The sequence below is a fragment of the Amphiprion ocellaris genome, chromosome 20 (genome assembly GCF_022539595.1).
Source record: "Amphiprion ocellaris isolate individual 3 ecotype Okinawa chromosome 20, ASM2253959v1, whole genome shotgun sequence".
Taxonomy (NCBI): domain Eukaryota; kingdom Metazoa; phylum Chordata; class Actinopteri; family Pomacentridae; genus Amphiprion; species Amphiprion ocellaris.
The window spans coordinates 14843371-14862625 of record NC_072785.1 but is presented as its reverse complement, the minus strand read 5'-3'; the positions used below and the strand labels follow the sequence as shown (position 1 = coordinate 14862625).

The window sequence follows — 19255 nt, the reverse complement described above, 5'->3', positions numbered from 1 at the left end:
CCTCCAGCACCCAATACTGCCCTCCACTGATTCAAAGACAATTACTTCTATTACCAGCGTTGCCAACTTTGCTATTTTCTCGCTAAATCTGGCGACTTTCCAAAGCCTCCTGGCGACTTTTTTTTTTTTTTTTGTCAAAAGCGACTAGCGACAAATGTAGCGACTTTTTCTGGTGTTTTGGAGACTCTGACATGAAATCTCGGATCATTCTGCAGTTACTGTCCTCAACGAGCAGCAGGTGCTGCTGTGAGCTCCTCCCCGTCCCAAAGCACAGACGGACTAGTAACCCTGCAGCAGTCCCACTGTCTGATTAGAGAAGACCCAGTGTGAAAGTTTTGCAGCAGACACATTCTTTTGGAATGTACAGTAGCAATGATAATTGTGCGAAAATCGTTTTAAGAAATTCTTATCATCTTGTCTTTTTCTGCTAAGCCTTTATTTAGTGTCATTACATGGCTACAAATACAATCATACTCTTCTGCCTGACACATGGTTAAATAAAATAACGCGAATTGTGATCTAAATAGTTAAATTTGATGCCAGTGAGGACAGAAAAATATAAAAAGAATGATATTTGCATGTACTTATCTGTATATGTGAAAGATGTATGTAGTATATAGTCTTTATCATTTTTATCTGTATTCTGTTTTTGTGTTGTTTGTCTTGGTTTTTATCTTGCTTCATTTTTATCTAATACTCATTACTTTCCCCCATTCTCCCCATGTCTTTTGAAGTACCTCGAAGAGAGATTATCTCTAAGAAAATGAGGAGGAGGAAGAAGAAACAGGAATAGCAAAAGAAATATATAGTTTTTATTATCTTTGTTATTTTCTCTTTTTTTTTAATATTGCTTCATTTTACTCTATGACATACCACTTACCTTCATTTTATCTTTTGAATAATAAGAAAAACAGAAGAAGAAGAAAACTCGAAGACAGGTAGTGACGTATGTGTTGTGGAAGTACGTCACAGGTTTCCAGCCAAAGGCGGCAGTGATGAGAAATTTGAAATTTGTGCGCTAGCTGCTAGCACAAGCCTCGGATGCATAATAATCGGTTAACTTTTCCCCCAAAGCAATGGCGTCGTATCATCATTTATTACAGCACGCAAAACCGCGGTTTGAATCTCCTGCCAAGGTGTTCGCGAAACTAAAATCCAAAGTGCAGAGAGAAGCGATGGGCGCAAAAGAGGGGATTTTCACAAGCGAGGATCCGCTGTTTGGAGAGAAACACGGAGCCGAATTCATCTCACCCAGGAAGAAAGCAAAGAGCAACTGGACTTCTGATGAGCTCAAGGAGAATCACAGGTTTGGTTCTTATCGCAGTGAAGCGCAGGCACTGACTCTGTCGCCCATATCGAGTCCAAAGAAAACCTTCGGTTGTTTATATTCAGACATTAGCAGGAAACCGTTGGAGGAGACACCTCCAGAGGATGAACCGGGACGCGGACACACACGGAGAGAGAGCGCTTTCCTGGAGTCAACAGCTATGTCTCAACCCTGCTCTTTGGTCAACAGAAGTCAGATCCTCAAAGAGCCACGTCAGATCATGGATGGTTTCACTGTATGCAGCAGGACTCCAGTAAAGATACAACCAGTGAGTGACTATGGACTATTTAAAGAGGAATGTGCTCCTCTCAACCCACCCATGTCGCCAGCCAATATGTTCTCCCCTATGAGGAAAAGATTGATGAAGAGAAAATTGGACCACCATGAGTTTGACAAAGTCATTAGCAGTACTGAGGAGATAAACAATGAAGCCCTAAGTCAGCTACTAGACCTGACAACATCTGCTTTCAGTGAGAATAGCAGCCGCAACAAGACAAAGGATTTGGATTGTGTTAGAAAATGCTCTGTTGACCAATTACAGATGATCCATGAAGTTTCGCTCCCACCACCAAGATCCATTGCAGAGAAACGTGAGTTGTCTGTCTTTTTCCCTTTGTAATCATTTAGAGGAGGAAACTGACTGTTGCTTCTTCTTTATACTATTTCTGAACAGGTTGCAATGCTATTATGGCAACGCTTCCTCCAATGTCCCCAGCGAAGATGTTTGCTTACATGAAGGAGAGGGAAAGCAAAAAAGAACTGCAGAAAGATTGTAACAGTAGCAGACGGGACCTCTTCAATGTTGGTGAGTGTACAATGAAGTGAATAGTCAAAAGCAGAAAACTTTTTGTGCTGTGTGTTCATGTAGACACAGTTGCAACATGTTTACAGTGTGAGTTTTTTGTCTGTAGGTAACGTCCATCGGTCCAGAGACACTCCCCTCTCCACAGATCACAGCACCGGTGTGATGGAGGGCGCTGCTTTTAGAAGTGCTCCAGCAAGTGTAGTTCCTTCAAACCGGTGCAAAGTGGACTCACCTGACAGTCAGTCAGATGCAGATCTCTCAGAAGATGTAATAAACCCCACGGTGCCACCACAACCTGTTTTGCTCGAAGACCCGCTCATGCTGAATTCTCCACAGGTCTCCATACCGAAGAAACACGAGACTGTGTTCAAGCGCAACAAATGGCCCAAGCAAGAATATTTCCCAAGTGTGAGTAGAAATTAGTTGACAAATTAATACCTAATAAAGTAATACAGTGGAGATTGAACATGAAAAATTTAGCTGCTGGGGTCAGAAAAGGGTATGATTTGCAGACACATATCAGATGTATCCACATGAGATATTGGAAGTGGAAGTCGGCTTTAGTTTGTCTTTTTTTTTTTTTTTTTTTTTTTAAGACATGTTGCTATATTTCCTCATTGTTTTTTTTCTTTTCTATGGCAGGAAAGTGTGATTTATCTTAAAAAGTGGTTCCTGAGAAAGAATCCTAAAGGCCTGTTTGTTGATGGAATCCACAGGTAAGTGTCATTGATAATAGTGTTTCCTCCTAATTTTGTGTATCATGAATATTGGAGAAGAAGAACACAATGCAGTAGAAGTTATTTAGAACTAACTCTCACATATGATACAGGTGTCTTTGCAGTGCATTCTAGAATTTCAGGGACCTTTTTGAGTTTTGTTTGGTTTCATGGGATTTTTCTTCAATGATCTTTTCCACCCAGGGAAGACAACATACCTTGGAACAGCAACATCATTGTGGAGAGAGTTTCTAGTTCTGTGCTGAAGACTGTTTCAGGCAGAGTTTACATTTTGGTGGGGAAGATGAAAATGGATGTTGCCTCAGGTAAACCTGTTCAGCACTAAATCAGTTTGGCACAAATTCATAAAATATGAAGCAAAGCTGCCTGTAGAGTTACATGAGTTAATATTTTTTCTCTCCTTTTTGCCATCAGATTTTCCTAAGTGGTTTTTGAGAAAGTTTGCTAACGGTTTTCCTCTGAACTGGAAGGCACTTTATGAGAAGCTTCTGTCAGAGCCAAGAGAGTAAGAATATTGATTCCATGTGTGTGTTCTTACAGACAAACCATTGTTTTTGTTGAGGATGTTGAAAAAATGTAAGCCTGATATGAAGGGGTTTTTTTTATTACATTTTTGAAAAACTGACCTTTGTTTTGCTCTAGCAGAGAAACAGAGAAAGGGAATGGCATCACAGCTAAGGCAAAATCTGAGGCCTCTTCAATTAACCACCGTGTGACACGGGACAAACAGAAGGCTTTGAGGACATGTAAGTACCAAAGAAAACCTTTTAAACCACTATAGGGCATTGATTGATTTGTGTGTTTGAATCTGAAGTAATTTTTGCCTTCTTGTGTTTATTTTCTTATCTCCTTTAGCTGATTCCTGTCCTCCCAGTTCCTCCTCCAGTACAAAAGTGTCTCGAAGTGGTCGTGTGATCAAGCCACCTCTGGAATACTGGAAAGGAGGGCGAGTCTTTCTAGACGCATTCATGAATGTTACCATCCACGAATGTTACGATACCTCCATCTGCAAACCTGTAAGCACCTGAGGCCTGACTCTCATAAGTTACATAACAAACCCAGCCAGCTACTGTGACTGCGAAGAAATGACTGATATTTTGGCCTTATTTCTATATCTCACAGGCTGTCACGACAACAGTGCCTGCGAAGAAGTCACAGAAACCCATCAGTGTGTTTCTACCCAGCGGTGAAGGTAAAGATGCCTGAGAAGCTGTAGTCTTAACCCTGTGAGATAAGTCGGATAACAAACTGTTCTCTGTGGTCTTAGGCTGGAAGCAAAGCAAATCAGCCAACAAGGAGGGTGCACCAGTGCTACAGAGGAGGGTCAAGCCTCCAAATCGTACCAGAGCCAAGACTGAGCCTGACCAGAAGCCCTCCAGTTCACCTGAGCCTGTTGTAGAGACACTTATCAGTCCTGAAGAGTGGCGTGGCAGAACAAGGTCCAGCCAGAGGGGTCCAGCTAAAGGAAGAGAACTAAATGTGGACACTCTCCCACAAAGTCAGTGTGAACTTGAAAAGTCTTCAACACAAAGGTCCAAAAAACAGACACACAACACCGACAGGCCTTCAGTGAGAGCATCGGGGAGAAAACGGACTGTCATAAATTCCCCAGAGTCTCCCTCAATTTTGCCTTCTGATGATGACTTTCCCGTTGCGAGACAGACACGGGGGAAAGGAGTGTACAGTAAGAAAAGCAGGAATGTTCATAAGAAGTCACCACCAAACCGCGTATCTTCCTCAAAGAGTTCATCGGAGTCTTCTGAGGAGAGAGGAAGGAAGAAGACGACCAGAGTAACAAAAAAACGCGATGAGGCACAAACAAAACATAAACCAAGCAAATACACAAAACCATCGCCACCCATAAAGCCTCGGCTTACGCAATCTGACAGAAAACACAAGGCAGTCAAAGGCAGCAGAGTTATTCCACAAGAGCAAGATATGGATGAATGGACCGAGGAAGAGCTTCTGAAGCTACGAGAGTAAGTTTTGTATTCTCACAGATGGAGAATTACAGTTTAATGGCTCTGTGTCGGTGCGTGTATTTATGCACGTGTGGTTCTTTTTTCCAGGGCTGTGTCCTACTATCCGAAGCACATGGCAGGTTACTGGGAAAAGGTAGCAAGGATGGTAGGAACACGTTCTACAGAGGAGTGTTACAACCAGCACACATCCCAGGGAACATCACAGACTCCCGCTAAAAAAGCCAAGAAACCCAAAAATGAAAAGGTGGAAGCAGCCAAACCTCCAGGTAGAGAAAGGTCACAGTTGGGATGTAGACTGTGCTGTGAGCAAATGGACTGATTTGTGTGTAATATTTATGTTGGAGGCTTTGATCCATAAGTATAAAGTTTAATACAACAGTTAAGTATTCTACTTTTTCAGTTAGCCAATGATCAAAATAGTTACACGACGACACTAATTTGTAAACTGTGAACCTGTGTCTAGTTGCAGATATTCCTTTGATATCTGCCCGAGTGGGAACCTTAAAGAGAAAGCAGCAGGTGCGTCAGTTCCTGGAGAACATGCCCAAAGAAGATGTTGATGATGTTTTCAGCTCAGCATACATGCAGAATAAACGCTTTGAGGTTTGTCTCCCTCTGTTTTTGGGTATCACAAAGGTTTTATTTTTATGTACGAGATGTGTGACGAGCTGTTCTGTTGCATCCGTCTCGATGCGCAGATGCCCTCCTTGTGTCTGAGTGAAGATCACAACTGTACGGAGCTGGAACCCATGACCCCCATGTCGTCATGTTTCAGCGAAGTGAAGACTCCTCAGTGTCTGTATATAACTCCTGGCATGATGGGTTCTCCAAACAGGTGACTGAGGCTGACCCATGCATTCAAACTTGTAATTGTTGATCACAGAGAAATAACTGCATTTTCTCTTTCTTAATTTGAAAGGAACGATGACAAGTATGTGTACCAACTGCAGAAGAGGATGAAAAAAAAGCAGTTTAATGTCTGTAAGCGTTCATCTCCTGCAAAGGTACTAACTTCTCAAGAGACTGGGATTAATTTCTGACATTCTCGTGATGTTAAGCACATGCAGATTTTTTTAAAAACACCTTCCTGCTTCATTTCTTTCAGAGCTTCACACCCACACCATCAGTTAAACGCACAATGAGAAGATGTGGTAACACAGGTAGGTGTCCTGAAAATGTTCTGGGTGGAAATTTACTCAAAGAGGAGATTTTAAAAAAAGAAAAATTACTGAATGGTTTCTGAAAGCAATTACTGTTGTCTACTTAATGCTTTTTTCCTCCTTCCACTAGAAAATGACACCTTTGTTGTTTGGGAGTTGTTCCCAGGACATGGTGAAGCACCAACTGAAAGCGAAGAGGAAGAGGATTTCTACTTCTCAGACAACAACTGACTGGCGTCCAAGCTGAAACGTCACATAATTTTTAAAATAAATACCGGAAATTATACACATGATTTAAAATCAGTAGAAGAGAGATAAACACATTTTTGCTCATTTAACTCATCAAATGTAAACAATAAAACTGCTGTTGCAATTTTTTCCCTGCATCAGTGGGAAACAAACACATTTGCCGGAGTCTTTAATGTAAAGCTTTTAAACATCCGAAAATGCTATGTATTATAATTGAACACATTTTTTGTGTTGAGACAGTATAATTTGTTGTAAATTTAAAAGCATTGTTATTGACAATAGTTTTATGTTGCTGTCTGCCAGTATGTCGTAAATAAGATTTGTTTAAAACTACGGGTCCCACAGTTAGTTGTAATTACTTTTTATAATAAACCTTTTTTTCCTGTCTTAGTTATGATTTGTTCGTGAGTGGTATATAATCACAGAACAGTGCAAGGGTGGGTCTCAATGTTTTGGCTCAGAAATAAAGTTTCTTTTGTTTAAACAACTCCAGATGGCAAGAAAAGAATGAATTTTTGAATAAAATCCTTGTATAAAGGCACCTCTGTTTTCACTTGTGAATATTGTAGGAGTTACTGGGTTACTTTCATATGAGCCCGTGCACCTCTGAGTATTCTAATGTGATACCTCCTTTTCTGGTTATGTTATCAGTGTGTAAGTCCCTATGAAAAAAATCAGCAGAAGTTCTTGTCTGGTCTCTGACTGATACATTATTACGAGGACCTCAGAATAGTAATACTGACAAGTGTGTTACGTTGTAGCTGCTGGAGGTTTGAGCCACTTTATATACACAGAAAGGGAAAAGTGAAGAAAATCATTTTTTTGACTTTTTTTTTGCAAAATATTATATATTTTCATAATAATTTGGATTATCCAAGGCTGATTTAGAGCATATTATTACAGAAAACACAAATGTCCTGTCTGAATGTCAGAGTATTTGTTTTGTACTATTTTTGATCAGTTAAAGCTGTTTAATTTCAAATTTCAAATTTAGTTTTCTTCGTAAAGGAATTTTTAAAAAAAAATAGCTGATTTATTATAGGATATTATTATTATTATTATTATTATTATTATTATTATTATTAATATTAATATTAATAATAATAATAATAATAATAATAATAATAATAATAATAATAATAATAATAATATGTACAACTATAAAAAAATAACTACAGCCATAAAATAATAATAATACTAATAACAGTTATAATAATATTTATTAATCATAATAATAAATATTATTATTACTGTTATTAGTATTATTATTATTTTATGGCTTGTGCAGTTATAGATGCGTAAGTGAAACGAGTACTGGAAAAACAAAAAACGAGTGGTTATTTGATTTTCGTTTTAAAATACAAAAAATAAAATTGAAATACAAGGCGTTTTTCCTTTTCATGATCAAAAAGGGATATACGAAATTTTAAAAATGCTTTGATTTTCATTTTATATTTAGAATAACAAAAAAAAATCAGTAAGAGACAGAAACGAAAAAAGGTCAGTTTTTTTTTTTTAATTTTCTGAGACCGGAAGTGGTCATCAGCAAGTGTGGAGCCAAACTGCAACAAGATTCTCAGAGGGCGGAGCCAGAGAGCAGCGATTGGTCAGACCATAGATAATATAGAAGACAGCGCTCTAGCGTATCTAGTCTATGTATACCTATGGTCGGCACGTCTGGTAGCTAGTAATGGCTGATCGAGGCTTTGTTGAAACTTCGACACTTCATTCAAAACATGGTTCATTACTCGAGGCTTCACTGACACACAGTGCTCGAGTAGGACATCTAGTGGTCAATAAAATGAAGTGCAATCGATTCATGTTACTGATTGGTTCATGGATTGTTTTGGATTTGATTCGCAATGCACATTCCTGTTTGACTACACTAGATTATTGTATCTGTTCTAGTGGCTACAATAATAATAAAATTACTAGTAATAATAATGACAGTAACTATTGAAGAGCACGTTTCTTATTTGCCATGTTTGTCTGTAACCCTATATACTCTTCACTTATATTCTGTGTTATGAAACATTTAAACAGTGCTGCTACATTCATGAGATTTGCTCTATAAATACAGACTGATGTAATTTTCACATGGGGCTGGTGGAAATACAGATTATATTATGGATTTTGGCAAAGTATGCCTTGGGGTTAATTGGTAAAGTGGTTGGTAAAGAGGTTGTGCTTGAAAACAGATCAGTTCTTGTGTGCTTGTGTAACTGGATATGATTTTTTATTTAGAAATAACAATTTATCAACAGTTTTCGGACTCAAGGGGTTTCTTCTTTTACCATCTCCACAGCCCTGAAAAAAGCCTGTTCACACAGCACAGATGAGCCTGGTATCACACAGCATACACTGGACCTGTGAAACAATCACTTACCAAAGTCAATCATAATTTGAATGCATTCAAGTAATTTTCCATTCCATTGAAATTGGGCATTGGCTCCTACAGGCATGCACATCAAGGAGAACAATAGTGTAATTCTATTTTCTACAGCAGCATCATTGTACATGAGGGCTTGCCCTGAGTTTTCCAATGTAAATACAGGTGAAATAAAAATAACACTCGTAGTTACCTTGTTACCCGGCAGCAAATGCAAATTATGCCATGCACAGGACCTTTTCCTGATTGGCTCCTGCTGCAGCTCTATCTATCTATCTATCTATCTATCTATCTATCTATCTATCTATCTATCTATCTATCTATCTATCTATCTATCTATCTATCTACATCTCTCTCTCTCTGTCTCTCTCTCTCTCTCTCTCTCTCTCTCTCTCTCTCTCTCTCTCTCTCTCTCTCTCTCTCTCTCTCTCTCTCTCTATATATATATATATATATATATATATATATATATATATATATATATATATATATATAGACACGCTACTAACTGTCAAAGCAACTAACGACAGCAACAAAACCAACCCATTCTGCAGAAAATTATTGAAATGAATGACACTAAGGGATCTCCTATCCCGGAAGACACTCGATCCCGCCCAGTGAGTCGCATGACAAACCGAACCAATCAGGTGATTCGAAGCAGTTGAGTGCTTCAAACGTCACTGAAGTGATTCAAACGTCACGAGTCACGTGACCAAAACACGCGTCGGCACAGTGGTTCGATACGTTCGCTTCATGAGCTTCTGGCTGCTGTTGACCTTGTTTTTGGAGTAAAACACGGTAAGAAGATAAGTACTGCTAACCTGTAGCGTTGTTTTGTTGTACGTTAAGTCAGCAACTTGTAAAGAGTTGTGTTTTGTCGTGTTTGAGCAGTTGGTCCAGACGCGTTAGCTAGCTAAGCGGCTAAGTTAGCTAGCGGGCTAGTGGCTAACTTACCGCTGAACACCTGTGTTAGTTGCTGCCACAGTTGGCCGTCATTATAGAATGAACTTCTCAACCTGTATTTCTCTGCTGTGTATTTCAGCTTTTAAAACAGTTATTTTACTTTAAGGTTAACTGAAACCCGTTCAGCTGCACTGAAGTTTAACATTCAGCTGGTTTATATTAAACCACCCTTAACATTGCGCAACATTACCTCTCTGAATCGCCATAATTTCATTAAATTCCTTCTCTCTTCCACTGCTCAAGTTCAATCCAGCATATAAAGTGACATTAATATTGAATAAACTAACAGCCATTGTATTTATTTATTATTGCATGTATTTGTAGTAAAACATGAGTTGAAACATCCTACTTTTGGATCTAGAACTGCACAAGCCGTTCATCTTCAGTCACCTGACGAGTTAAACTCCCCTTTTTATGTGAGGTTGAAGCAGAAAGTCTGAGTTAACAATGAGAGTTCTTTATAATTTGCGATACCTGTTAGCTCTGACTGAGGCTTTAGTTTTTGTTGAGCTGATTTACACGTAGAAACTTTGTTCAGAAAGATTTCTCAGTAGCTCAGAGGACAGGCTGCTTTTTACACAACCTTGTAAGAGAATGTCTGTCAATGCTTTCAGCAGAATTTAGAAACAACACTTCCTAAACAGATATTTTGAGGCTGTGAGGTTGAACGTTTGAGAGTATATCAGTGTGTTTGTTTGTGGTCTTTCTGTTTCTAGGTGGAAGCTGAATTAGTGAGGATGACTCCTGCTCCTGTCATCTCTAAGCTCCTCACACATCTTTACCTGCACATGAAGAAAATCACTCCTGTAGAATGCAGGTATGTTTGTCATTATTATAAATAGCTGTTGACTGGTGACCTGTCAGAAACCAATTATACAGAGTCAGCCAAAATAATGTTTACACACATCAGGAAAAGAAAAACTTGCATAAATATTTCAATACCAAATTTATTCAGACATCACGAGATTAATAAAAGTTATCTTTGGCCTCTACAATTCAGGCATGGCAATTTTCCGCCGTTCCACAGAAATCCGCCGTTTTAATTTTCAAATTGATCATTTCTGTGAATCGTCCAAATCCGTTGAGAAAATTTAAGGGGGGTGAGGTATGTTTTTCTTACTCTTGCTCCCGGTTTTTGAGAAGCGTTCGGTGTTTCTCCTGCAGCGTAACAGACAAAGAGAACCAGTCTAGCTCCTGCTGCATTGTAAAAGGCCTTGCGATTGGTCGAAATTGGTTAGCTGCCAACGATTGGACCAATCAAATTGCTCGATGCATTCTTTTGTTACAATTCATGGCGGCATGTTCGTGTTGGAATTTTGAGCTATTGGGATCGTTTTCGGTGGAATCATGAGGTTTTTATCGACTTTGTGATCAGTGTAGAACTCCAGTGTAAATAGTGTTAAAAGACTTATAGAACTGTAAAAAATAGTAGGACTAAATGCAGTGAGACAACATTGAAGAAAAAGTATAGTGCAGTGGTTCATTTTGCTCTCCATAACCTTGAGTGAAATTGACTCATGACAGTTTGAAACCTTGAGTCAAATATTATCAGAGTGGGTCAGTTTGCTTTAAAATAATCATTTTGATTTCTCAAGCCATGAGTCAGAAGTACTCACTATAAGTAAAATATTTGAGTCATTTAACAAAACATTGGGTATTTGACTCATGACTCAGGGCAAAATGAATCCCTGATAGTGTTTAAAGAGTGTTCTGGAAATGTAAAAAAAACTGACACAGCTGACTCCATAGAGGAAACTGTGACATTAGAAGTGACTTTGTGACCAGTGTAGAACTCCAGTGTAAATAGTGTTAAAAGACCTATAGAACTGTAAAAATTGTAGGACTAAATGCAGAGACATTGAAGAAAAAGTAAGTTAACTTTTCATTAAATTAACTTATTCATTACAATCTAGTCTTCTGTAATTCTATGCATGTTTTTCATTCTAAATCACCTCTATTTTACTGAAAACCTCTCGGCTTCCGGGGGGCTGCGCCCCCCTGGACCCCCCCTGAAGATTGTATACCGAACATTTTCAGCTGAAATCAAAATTTTCTGTTGCCATGCCTGACAATTACAAGAGGTGCTCAAAGTGGTGGCCACTGGCTTCCAGACATTTCTGTTCTGTTGTAGACGTCACTTATTGATGCTCCATTCATGAGTTTAATGCCATCTGTTGGAAAAACATCGTACAACAGGACACAGAGTTTGATCGAACTTAGAAAGACGTATCTATATGTGTAGAAGTACTTATACAAATGAAATATTTATTAAAGTTTTTCTTTTCCTGATGTGTGTATACATTACTTTGGCTGACTCTGACTCTGTGAACTTAATGAGAACAAAACTCAGTTAATTGTTGCTTTGAAAGCTTCTTTAGTGAAAACCGGCTGGTGTTCTGCTTTGAAATAAACTGCTGTTGAGGTCTGTGTTTTTAGGTTTAACCCCACAGTTTCTGAATGAACTGATGGTTGTTTTTTTTTCTTGATCAATGTGGACGTTATAATTGATGGTAACATTTACTGATCATGTAATCAGCATGACAATATAACAGTATAACATTCTGACCACCTGACTAATACTGTGTTGGTCCCTTTATGCTGCTAAAACTCCTCTGACCCAGTGGTTCATCAGAACCTCTGGGGATGTCCTGTGGATCCTGTGGATCCTGTGGGTTGCAGGGTGGGTCCTACCTAGACCAGGCTGATCCTGGACCATCCCACAGATGCTCAATCAGATCTGGATGTGGGGAGTGTGGAACCCAGGTGAACAGCTAAGCTCTGTCGTGTTCCTCGGACCACTCCTGAGCAGTTTTAGTTCTTCCTGCTGAGGGTGGCAGCTGGCATCAAGGACTGCTGTTGCCATGGAGACTAGGGGGTTGTTTGTCCTGCAGTGTTTAGATGGTGGTACATGTCAAACATCCACATGAACGTCAAGGTTTCCCAGCAGAACGTTGCATTAGAACAAGATGATGGATGTTGTTCTCTTCAGCTGTCAGTGGTCAGAATGTTGTGGCTGATTGGTGGATCTGTCTGCCTTTACTCTGACATCCAGAGTTATACAAAAGTGTAGTATGTGTGCAGTGCAGAAGAGATTTACTTTATTGTATGCAGTTTTAGTGGTCCCATCAGAGAAAATCATATCCATATACAGATTTTTATTAATTCCAGGGCTGGTTCAGTAAAGATTATAATCATAACTACATCAGATAATTCTTTGTTGCAGTTGGAATTTTGCAGCCTGAGAGATGGTTGAGAAGGTTTGCAGTTCTTGTTTTAGAAAAATATGTTATAATAGAAGATCTTTATTGTCATTGTACATGAAATTATCTGCAAACCAGCAAAGTGCATCAGTCTGAGGTATCTAAAAATAAATAAGTAAAGAAAAATGCTTCTAAAGTCAATAATAAACAGCATATTTTGAGGGAATATTCTAAAAAGGAAAGAAAAGCTCCATTCTCACTCCTCTCAGGATAAACTGTCATTAAAATTGACTTTAAATTTAGCTTCAACACAAGATAAAAACATTTACTTTCATTACTGATGTTGTCAAGTTTTAATAAAGTTCATGCTACTTTTATAAAATGATGAAAGTGAATAAATTGTATTTCTGTGATCTGTGTTTGATTTCTGTCTTTTCTCCTGTCATCCAGATGTTCAGAGGGAGATGATGCCACATCTGGTCCAGCTGATGGAAGGTCTTGAAGTTCTCTGACTGGCCTCGACTGAAGATGGTCGTCTCACTGGATTTAAGGTTCAGATGCTCAGTAACAAACTCCACCAATGTGCCAACAGGGAAGCTTTAGGTTTATTAAATGTTGCTATGAAGGTTTTGCTGTTTTTCTTTGTGAATGCAATGTGCTCCAACTGAAACTTGAATTAGAACTTAGAAGTAAATCCTTCCATCTGAAAGGATTTAGTTGCATTAATAACCTCATAACATTCTAATTTTTATTTCAGTCTTGGTTGGAAATAGAATCTCTGTATTGATTCAGTTAAAAACTGAACTTTACAGCATGTTGGAGCAAAACAACCAGATGAAAACTATGCTGGTGTTGGATTGTCAGACCGTAATGTTGCAGCTCAAACCAGCTTTTCTAGCTCAGTTCATTCTGACATTCAGCTATGAATCAACACAGCAGATGGTGATCCATGCTGTGGAAGTCTCACATCTCCTGATTTAATGGAGCTGCTTTGCACTTTTTACACTGTTTATTCACCAACACTTTATTTAATAAAAGTCCCATCTAGTTTTTATGAGGAATGTGATGTTTTAATTTCTCTGTGAATAACTGCAGTCTAATGCAACAGCTGGAGTTGTAACATCTGTCCTGATATTGATCATGAAGTATTGATCAGAATACTTACGGTTAGCAGTCATCCCTGAAGATTTACATTAAAATCTTTACTTGTGTTTTGAACTTTGGTACGAAGCAGAAACTTTAGCTTTGCCATGGATATAAGTGTTAAATTCTGTCCATGTTTCCATTGTGGGAAATTCAGTCCAGCAGATGAGTTTGTTTTTACTGCCAGCTACCATTCAGTCTGAGATATTAAGAATAAATAAATGTGCATAATGTGGAAATGAACAGATTTTATTTTTATTTATTCCTACAGCTGCTGCAGGGAATGTTCTCAAATGTGGAGGAATTTAGTCTCACAATCACAGACAATAAATATTATCTGAAAGTCAGGGTATTGTTGTTTATCAGTGCAATACAAAAAGATTGATGTTAGAAATATTCCAGTTAAGACTCTAGAATATAATGATCTATGTAAATTTACCTCAATAATATGAATGTTCAGGTTAAGATTGTACAGTGATATTTATTATGCAAGTTTAGCTGATTAAAGTTTATAACTCTGCACTAAAATATTATTTAAATCGACATCATTATTATAATATTTAGGGTCAGACCCGACAGTATTGAGATTAAGAAATCAAATATTCTATAAAATGTAAATACACTGAACTCATTTGGATATATTTAAGTGAGACTCTACAATATTATTTGACACAAATCTATCTAAATTTTAATAATTTTCACGCCAAACATTTACTGGACTGATTTAAACATTAAAATCACTCCTTTCTAATCCTCTGCTGTACTTTCAAACCTGAGGCCTTAAATAGAAACACACAAGTATCTGTTTGAAGGAACTTCTGCAGAGTCCTGGTTCCAGAACATGATGATAGAATTATAGACAAACTTTAACAAAAGCTGCCTGAGAGTTTACAGGTTTTTATGTGAGATTTCTTCAGTAATTTAATGAGTTATCAGCAGAAATCAAGTGTTCATTTGATGAACTTCATTTCCTAAAACATCCAGAATTGGAGCTCATATATTTGGCAGCTGTAAAGTTTCTGCTCCTTCAAAGTTCACAACACAATGAATTAATTCCTAAAACACTCAATGCTGGAGAGCGTTTGTGATGCTGAAGCAGTGACCAGTTTTTCTGTTTCTTCTCTGGAGATGCACAATGAGGGACGTCTGCAGCGACTGAGAAAGAGTCTCACCACATCCTGACATGAGGAAAAGACTTTATTGAAGACTACAATGAGAAAAACTATCAGACAGCAGACGACATGCATTCAAGGTGAGCTCTGAACATTTGATCTGGAACAGGAATTCAATAACGGCAGCATGAGCTTCATTTCAGTCTGTAGCTGCTGAATTCATGGATGAATCATCTGGCACTAGAGAGGAAGACCATCAAACATCCATGTCAGCTGATGGAGGTCCAAGAGTCTCACCGAACAAACAACCTACAGAGTAGTAATGTGAGGAGACGTGCCGAGGCTTCGAAGCGTGTGCCGAGTAATGGAGGGGGCGTTTCCACGAAGCGCGTATCGAGGCTTGCTTTATTTAGGGGAGGAGCCAAAATGATGACGTCCGAAGCCTCGCTGCCTGGCTAAACCACGTGACTGCTTCGGAAAGTGGTTCAGATTTTGCCCCTCAGGCTCCGTTCAAAATGTGGGTTTTTGATAGAGAGTTGCGGTCAGTATTCTACACGTGAGAATTTATCTACAGAAATTATTTGGTCATACATTTTCTTGTATTTCATAGTCATTCCCAACAGCCATAACCGATAAAATTTCAGTGCATCAGACATGTGGTTCAGATACAGCTGCCTGTGATTATACACCTGGCCAGTAGGTGGCTTTGTGTGCTCATGAAGCTTCAAGAAATGAACCGTTTCTCGAACCAATTGGCTCAAGTGGTTCAATGCCTCATGAGGCTTCATCTCACGCTCACTACTACAGAGTGAAGACCTCGAATCTGATTGGACGGCCTCCTATTCAGCCACATGTGTGAACAAATGACTCTAAGTTGATTTAATTTCTAAAATAAATCTAGTTTGAGTTCTAATCTATGTCTGTGTGTTTGTTTCTTTACACTGCTGTTAACAGTTTAGGCTGTTAGATTGTTCCAGATAAACTCTCTACAAGGATCCAAAATAAGTTGGGCTTCTACATGAGAGCTTTAATTATTCTTCATCTACTTCCTGAAAAGTTTGGTCAATAAAAAAGACAAAAACTAATATTTTCAGTTGAACTAAAGACAGACTGTGATTTTTCTGCTCACATGTTGTGTTGTTGTAAACTTACTCTTTCAAATAAATACCCATCTAACCCCTTGGAAACCAGCGTTTGTCCTGTTTTTGTGTTGCTCCTCAGCAACCCTAGACAGCCGGGTCGTAATGTTTTTTGAGCAACACACCATACTATGATGTTTTTACAATGATGGTTCTACTATGGAACCAGTTTGACATGTTCAGGTGTTCTTTGTGTGAAAATTCTGAGATTTCAGGTATCAGAAGGTGGTTTTCAACTTTCTTTGTTAACTTTCTGCCTCAACTTGAAACTAAATTTCCTTCACTAACCCAGCCCTCTGGACTTCCAGTAAGCTGTGTTCCTATTGGCTGTCCAGGTGGCTGCTTGGTGTTATCAGAAACACCTGAGCAGCTCAGTGTCTTCCTGCTTTATTTGGCGACAGTCAAACATTTCCTCTGCTTCTCTTCACCACAGAACTGGGTTTGGCTCCATTGCTTTAGTTTGTTCTTTAGGCGTTGGCTTGCAGCTTCCAGCAGTAAAATCATCTTTAATGTGTTTCCTGGTGTGTTTTAGGGCTTTGTACTGGATAGTTGTCTTGGTAAATGTGGTTTTTTAGCCACAGTTAGCACATGGTGCTAATGTGTGCAGTGATTAGTGGATTTGGTGCAGCTGAGTTGTGTCTTTATCTTGGCTGTAGTGAGTCTTTAGAGGTTTTTGGTCAGACACATTCTGTATTCTTGTTTGAGAACCGATGCTGATTGTCCAGAAGGTAAGAGTTCCTGTCCTGATTCTCTGTTCTCAGAGGTTCTCTGGTAGGCTGCAGGAGACTTTAGTGTTTGGGTTGTGCTAGTTTGGTTTTTGTATGGTTTCATTTGGATGACTCTTGAGGCTCCTCCATGTGGTTTAGTGAGGTTTTCTGCAACAGTTCTACAAAGCAACCTGCAGCAGAAGAGACTTTGAGAGTTTTTAGGAAGTTCTGGAGACCAGACTTTAGAGCAGCAGAAACATTTGTCAGCAGTTTGAGCAGGAGAAGGTGAGCTTCAGAGTAGAAATGAGACGGAAACCTTCTTAACCCATGTGGTGAGGTCCTGTACCAAGAGTTTGAGCAGGTTGTGAAGAGTCTGTCGTTCTCTGGTCTGAAAGCACAAGAAGAGTCGACTCATTAAAGGAGAAAACAGGAGATATTTTTGGTTCTTCTGTCGCTCTGAAGTTTCCTTAGACTGAATATCAAGTTTATATTTTAAATGATTTCCCATGTGAGCCCAAGAAGACTTCAATAAACTCCCTCCATCCCCTGGACACAATATATTTTATTACCATGTTAAATCTTTTTTTTTTTTTTTAAGTGTTTTTGAGTTTTAATCATAGTTTTAGCATAGTTTTTTTTTCTCTTTGCTTGTTTAGTTTTGTCATCTGTGTAAAAGGTGCTAAACAAATAAAGTTGAATTGATAAACTGAATAATTGACTAACTCATGATTGTGACAACAGAAGTATTTTCATTGTGATTTAAGGGTTTATTTCATTTTTAAGGTTGGGGTTAAAATCTTGACAGAAAAAGAAGATTAAAGAAATAAACTACATAACAAAAAGCAATTAAAGGAAAAAAATAATACAATAAAACTTTTAAAAAGTTTCATTATTAAAAAGATTTAAGAAATTTAAGATGTAATTTTCTAATTAAACATTTAATTTTTGAATTCAATGTTTTGTCTTTTTAAAGGTTTAATAATCCAATTAAATGTTTTGCATTTTTTAAATGTTTAATATTCTTCTTGTTTAATTGTATTTTTAAATGTTTAATTGTCAAAAATATTTTCTGTACTTTTTAATATTTGTATTTTAAAAATTTTGTTTAATTTCATAATGACATGTATTGTATCTTGTTGAATTATCTAATTCAATATTTTGTCTGTTTAATAGAGTTAAACATTAAATACAATTAAATTCTATTAAACAGAAAATATTGAATTAGATAATTCAACAAGATACAATACATGTCATTATGAAATTAAACAAAATTTTTAAAATACAAATATTAAAAAGTACAGATAAAATATTTTTGACAACTAAACATTTAAAAAATACAATGAAACAAGAAGAATATTAAACATTTAAAAAATGCAAAACATTTAATTGGATTATTAAACCTTTAAAAAGACAAAACATTGAATTCAAAAATTAAATGTTTAATTAGGAAATAACATCTTAAAGACAATAAAACTTCAAATAGGAATTAAACAGAAAATACAATGAAGCATTTAAAAAGAAAATTAAACATTAAAAGGTGGTAGAACATTTAAAAAGAAAAACAAAGATTTAATTGAAAAATTAAATATTGGGAAAGAAAAAAAAATTCAAACAAGCCCATAAAACATTTGAAAAAACAATTAAACATTAAAAAGACAAAACATTTGGAAATCACATCAGACATTAGAAAAGAATAAAAGGTGAGAAAAGAGCAAAACTAAACATTTAAGAAGAATCAAACAAAAGACAAAACATTTGAAAAGACACCAGTTAAACTTTAGAAGATCAAATTAAACAGAAGAGACAAAACGATCAAAAAGAGCAAAAACAGACAAAAGTCGTAAAGCGTTTTCTAGTCTGAAACGAAAACATCAAGTTGTTTCTTCAAACATTTCCTCTTTCTATGTTCTTGGTTTGATTGTGGATAGATTTACTACGAATTCATTTCAGAAAACTGCTTTCCAGATAAAGTCTACTAGTAGTTGAAGGTATTTATCAAACTAATGTTACCTTCTGATCTCCACAGACTTTACTGTTCAGTGAAGAGAATCAAAGTTTGTTGAGGATTTCTAAAAAACCCACAGGTGAAGGTCTGAGAAGAACTCAGATGGATGGTCTAAATGTGAAATCAAGACTCATGGTCACAAGTTTTAAGGCTTCTGTTAACTAGAAAGTTCAAACTAACAGAGAAGTACTGAGAAACTTTTAAAACTTCAGTCCTCAGACGGTCTGAAGGTTCAGACTAACAGAGAACTGTTCAAGAACTTCTAAGATTTCAGTCCTCAGACTGTCTGAAGGTTCAAACTAACAGAGAACTACACAGGAACTTAGAAGATATCAGT

General features: G+C 37.5%; 1 protein-coding gene and 1 long non-coding RNA gene across 5 annotated transcripts; both read left to right on the top strand.

Annotated features, from left to right (window-relative positions):
• Positions 1–6: 6 nt before the first annotated feature.
• On the top strand, positions 7–6801 carry mis18bp1 (MIS18 binding protein 1). 3 transcript variants are annotated; one of them, XM_035955326.2, is made up of 17 exons: positions 1137–1306; positions 1393–1917; positions 2001–2132; positions 2239–2540; positions 2775–2848; positions 3053–3174; positions 3284–3374; positions 3512–3615; positions 3725–3885; positions 3992–4061; positions 4137–4848; positions 4939–5117; positions 5315–5454; positions 5550–5686; positions 5771–5855; positions 5957–6011; positions 6142–6801. In XM_035955326.2, exons 1-17 carry the CDS (start codon positions 1285–1287, stop codon positions 6240–6242), a joined length of 3012 nt encoding a protein of 1003 aa, XP_035811219.2. In that variant the 5' UTR covers positions 1137–1284; the 3' UTR covers positions 6243–6801. The 3 variants fall into 3 exon arrangements, with proteins under 3 accessions (XP_023141726.2, XP_023141725.2, XP_035811219.2); XM_023285958.3 differs by having other exon boundaries at positions 7–1917; positions 3515–3615; XM_023285957.3 differs by having other exon boundaries at positions 7–1917.
• A 2550-nt stretch (positions 6802–9351) lies between these two features.
• On the top strand, positions 9352–16254 carry LOC129347805 (uncharacterized). Of its 2 annotated transcripts, XR_008600071.1 has the most exons (4): positions 9352–9447; positions 10329–10429; positions 13263–15207; positions 15271–16254. It is a non-coding gene; the product is annotated as an uncharacterized LOC129347805 (long non-coding RNA). The 2 variants fall into 2 exon arrangements; XR_008600070.1 differs by having other exon boundaries at positions 13263–16254.
• Positions 16255–19255: the final 3001 nt, after the last annotated feature.

Excerpts from the sequence above, each read along its gene's own strand:
- mis18bp1 (XM_023285957.3), top strand. The coding sequence starts at position 1,077 with ATGGCGTCGTATCATCATTTATTACAGCACGCAAAACCGCGGTTTGAA. Across the intron at positions 3,375-3,511 it reads CTTCTGTCAGAGCCAAGAGA|CAGAGAAACAGAGAAAGGGA; the intron begins GTAAGAATATTG and ends GTTTTGCTCTAG. Across the intron at positions 3,616-3,724 it reads ACAGAAGGCTTTGAGGACAT|CTGATTCCTGTCCTCCCAGT; the intron begins GTAAGTACCAAA and ends TATCTCCTTTAG.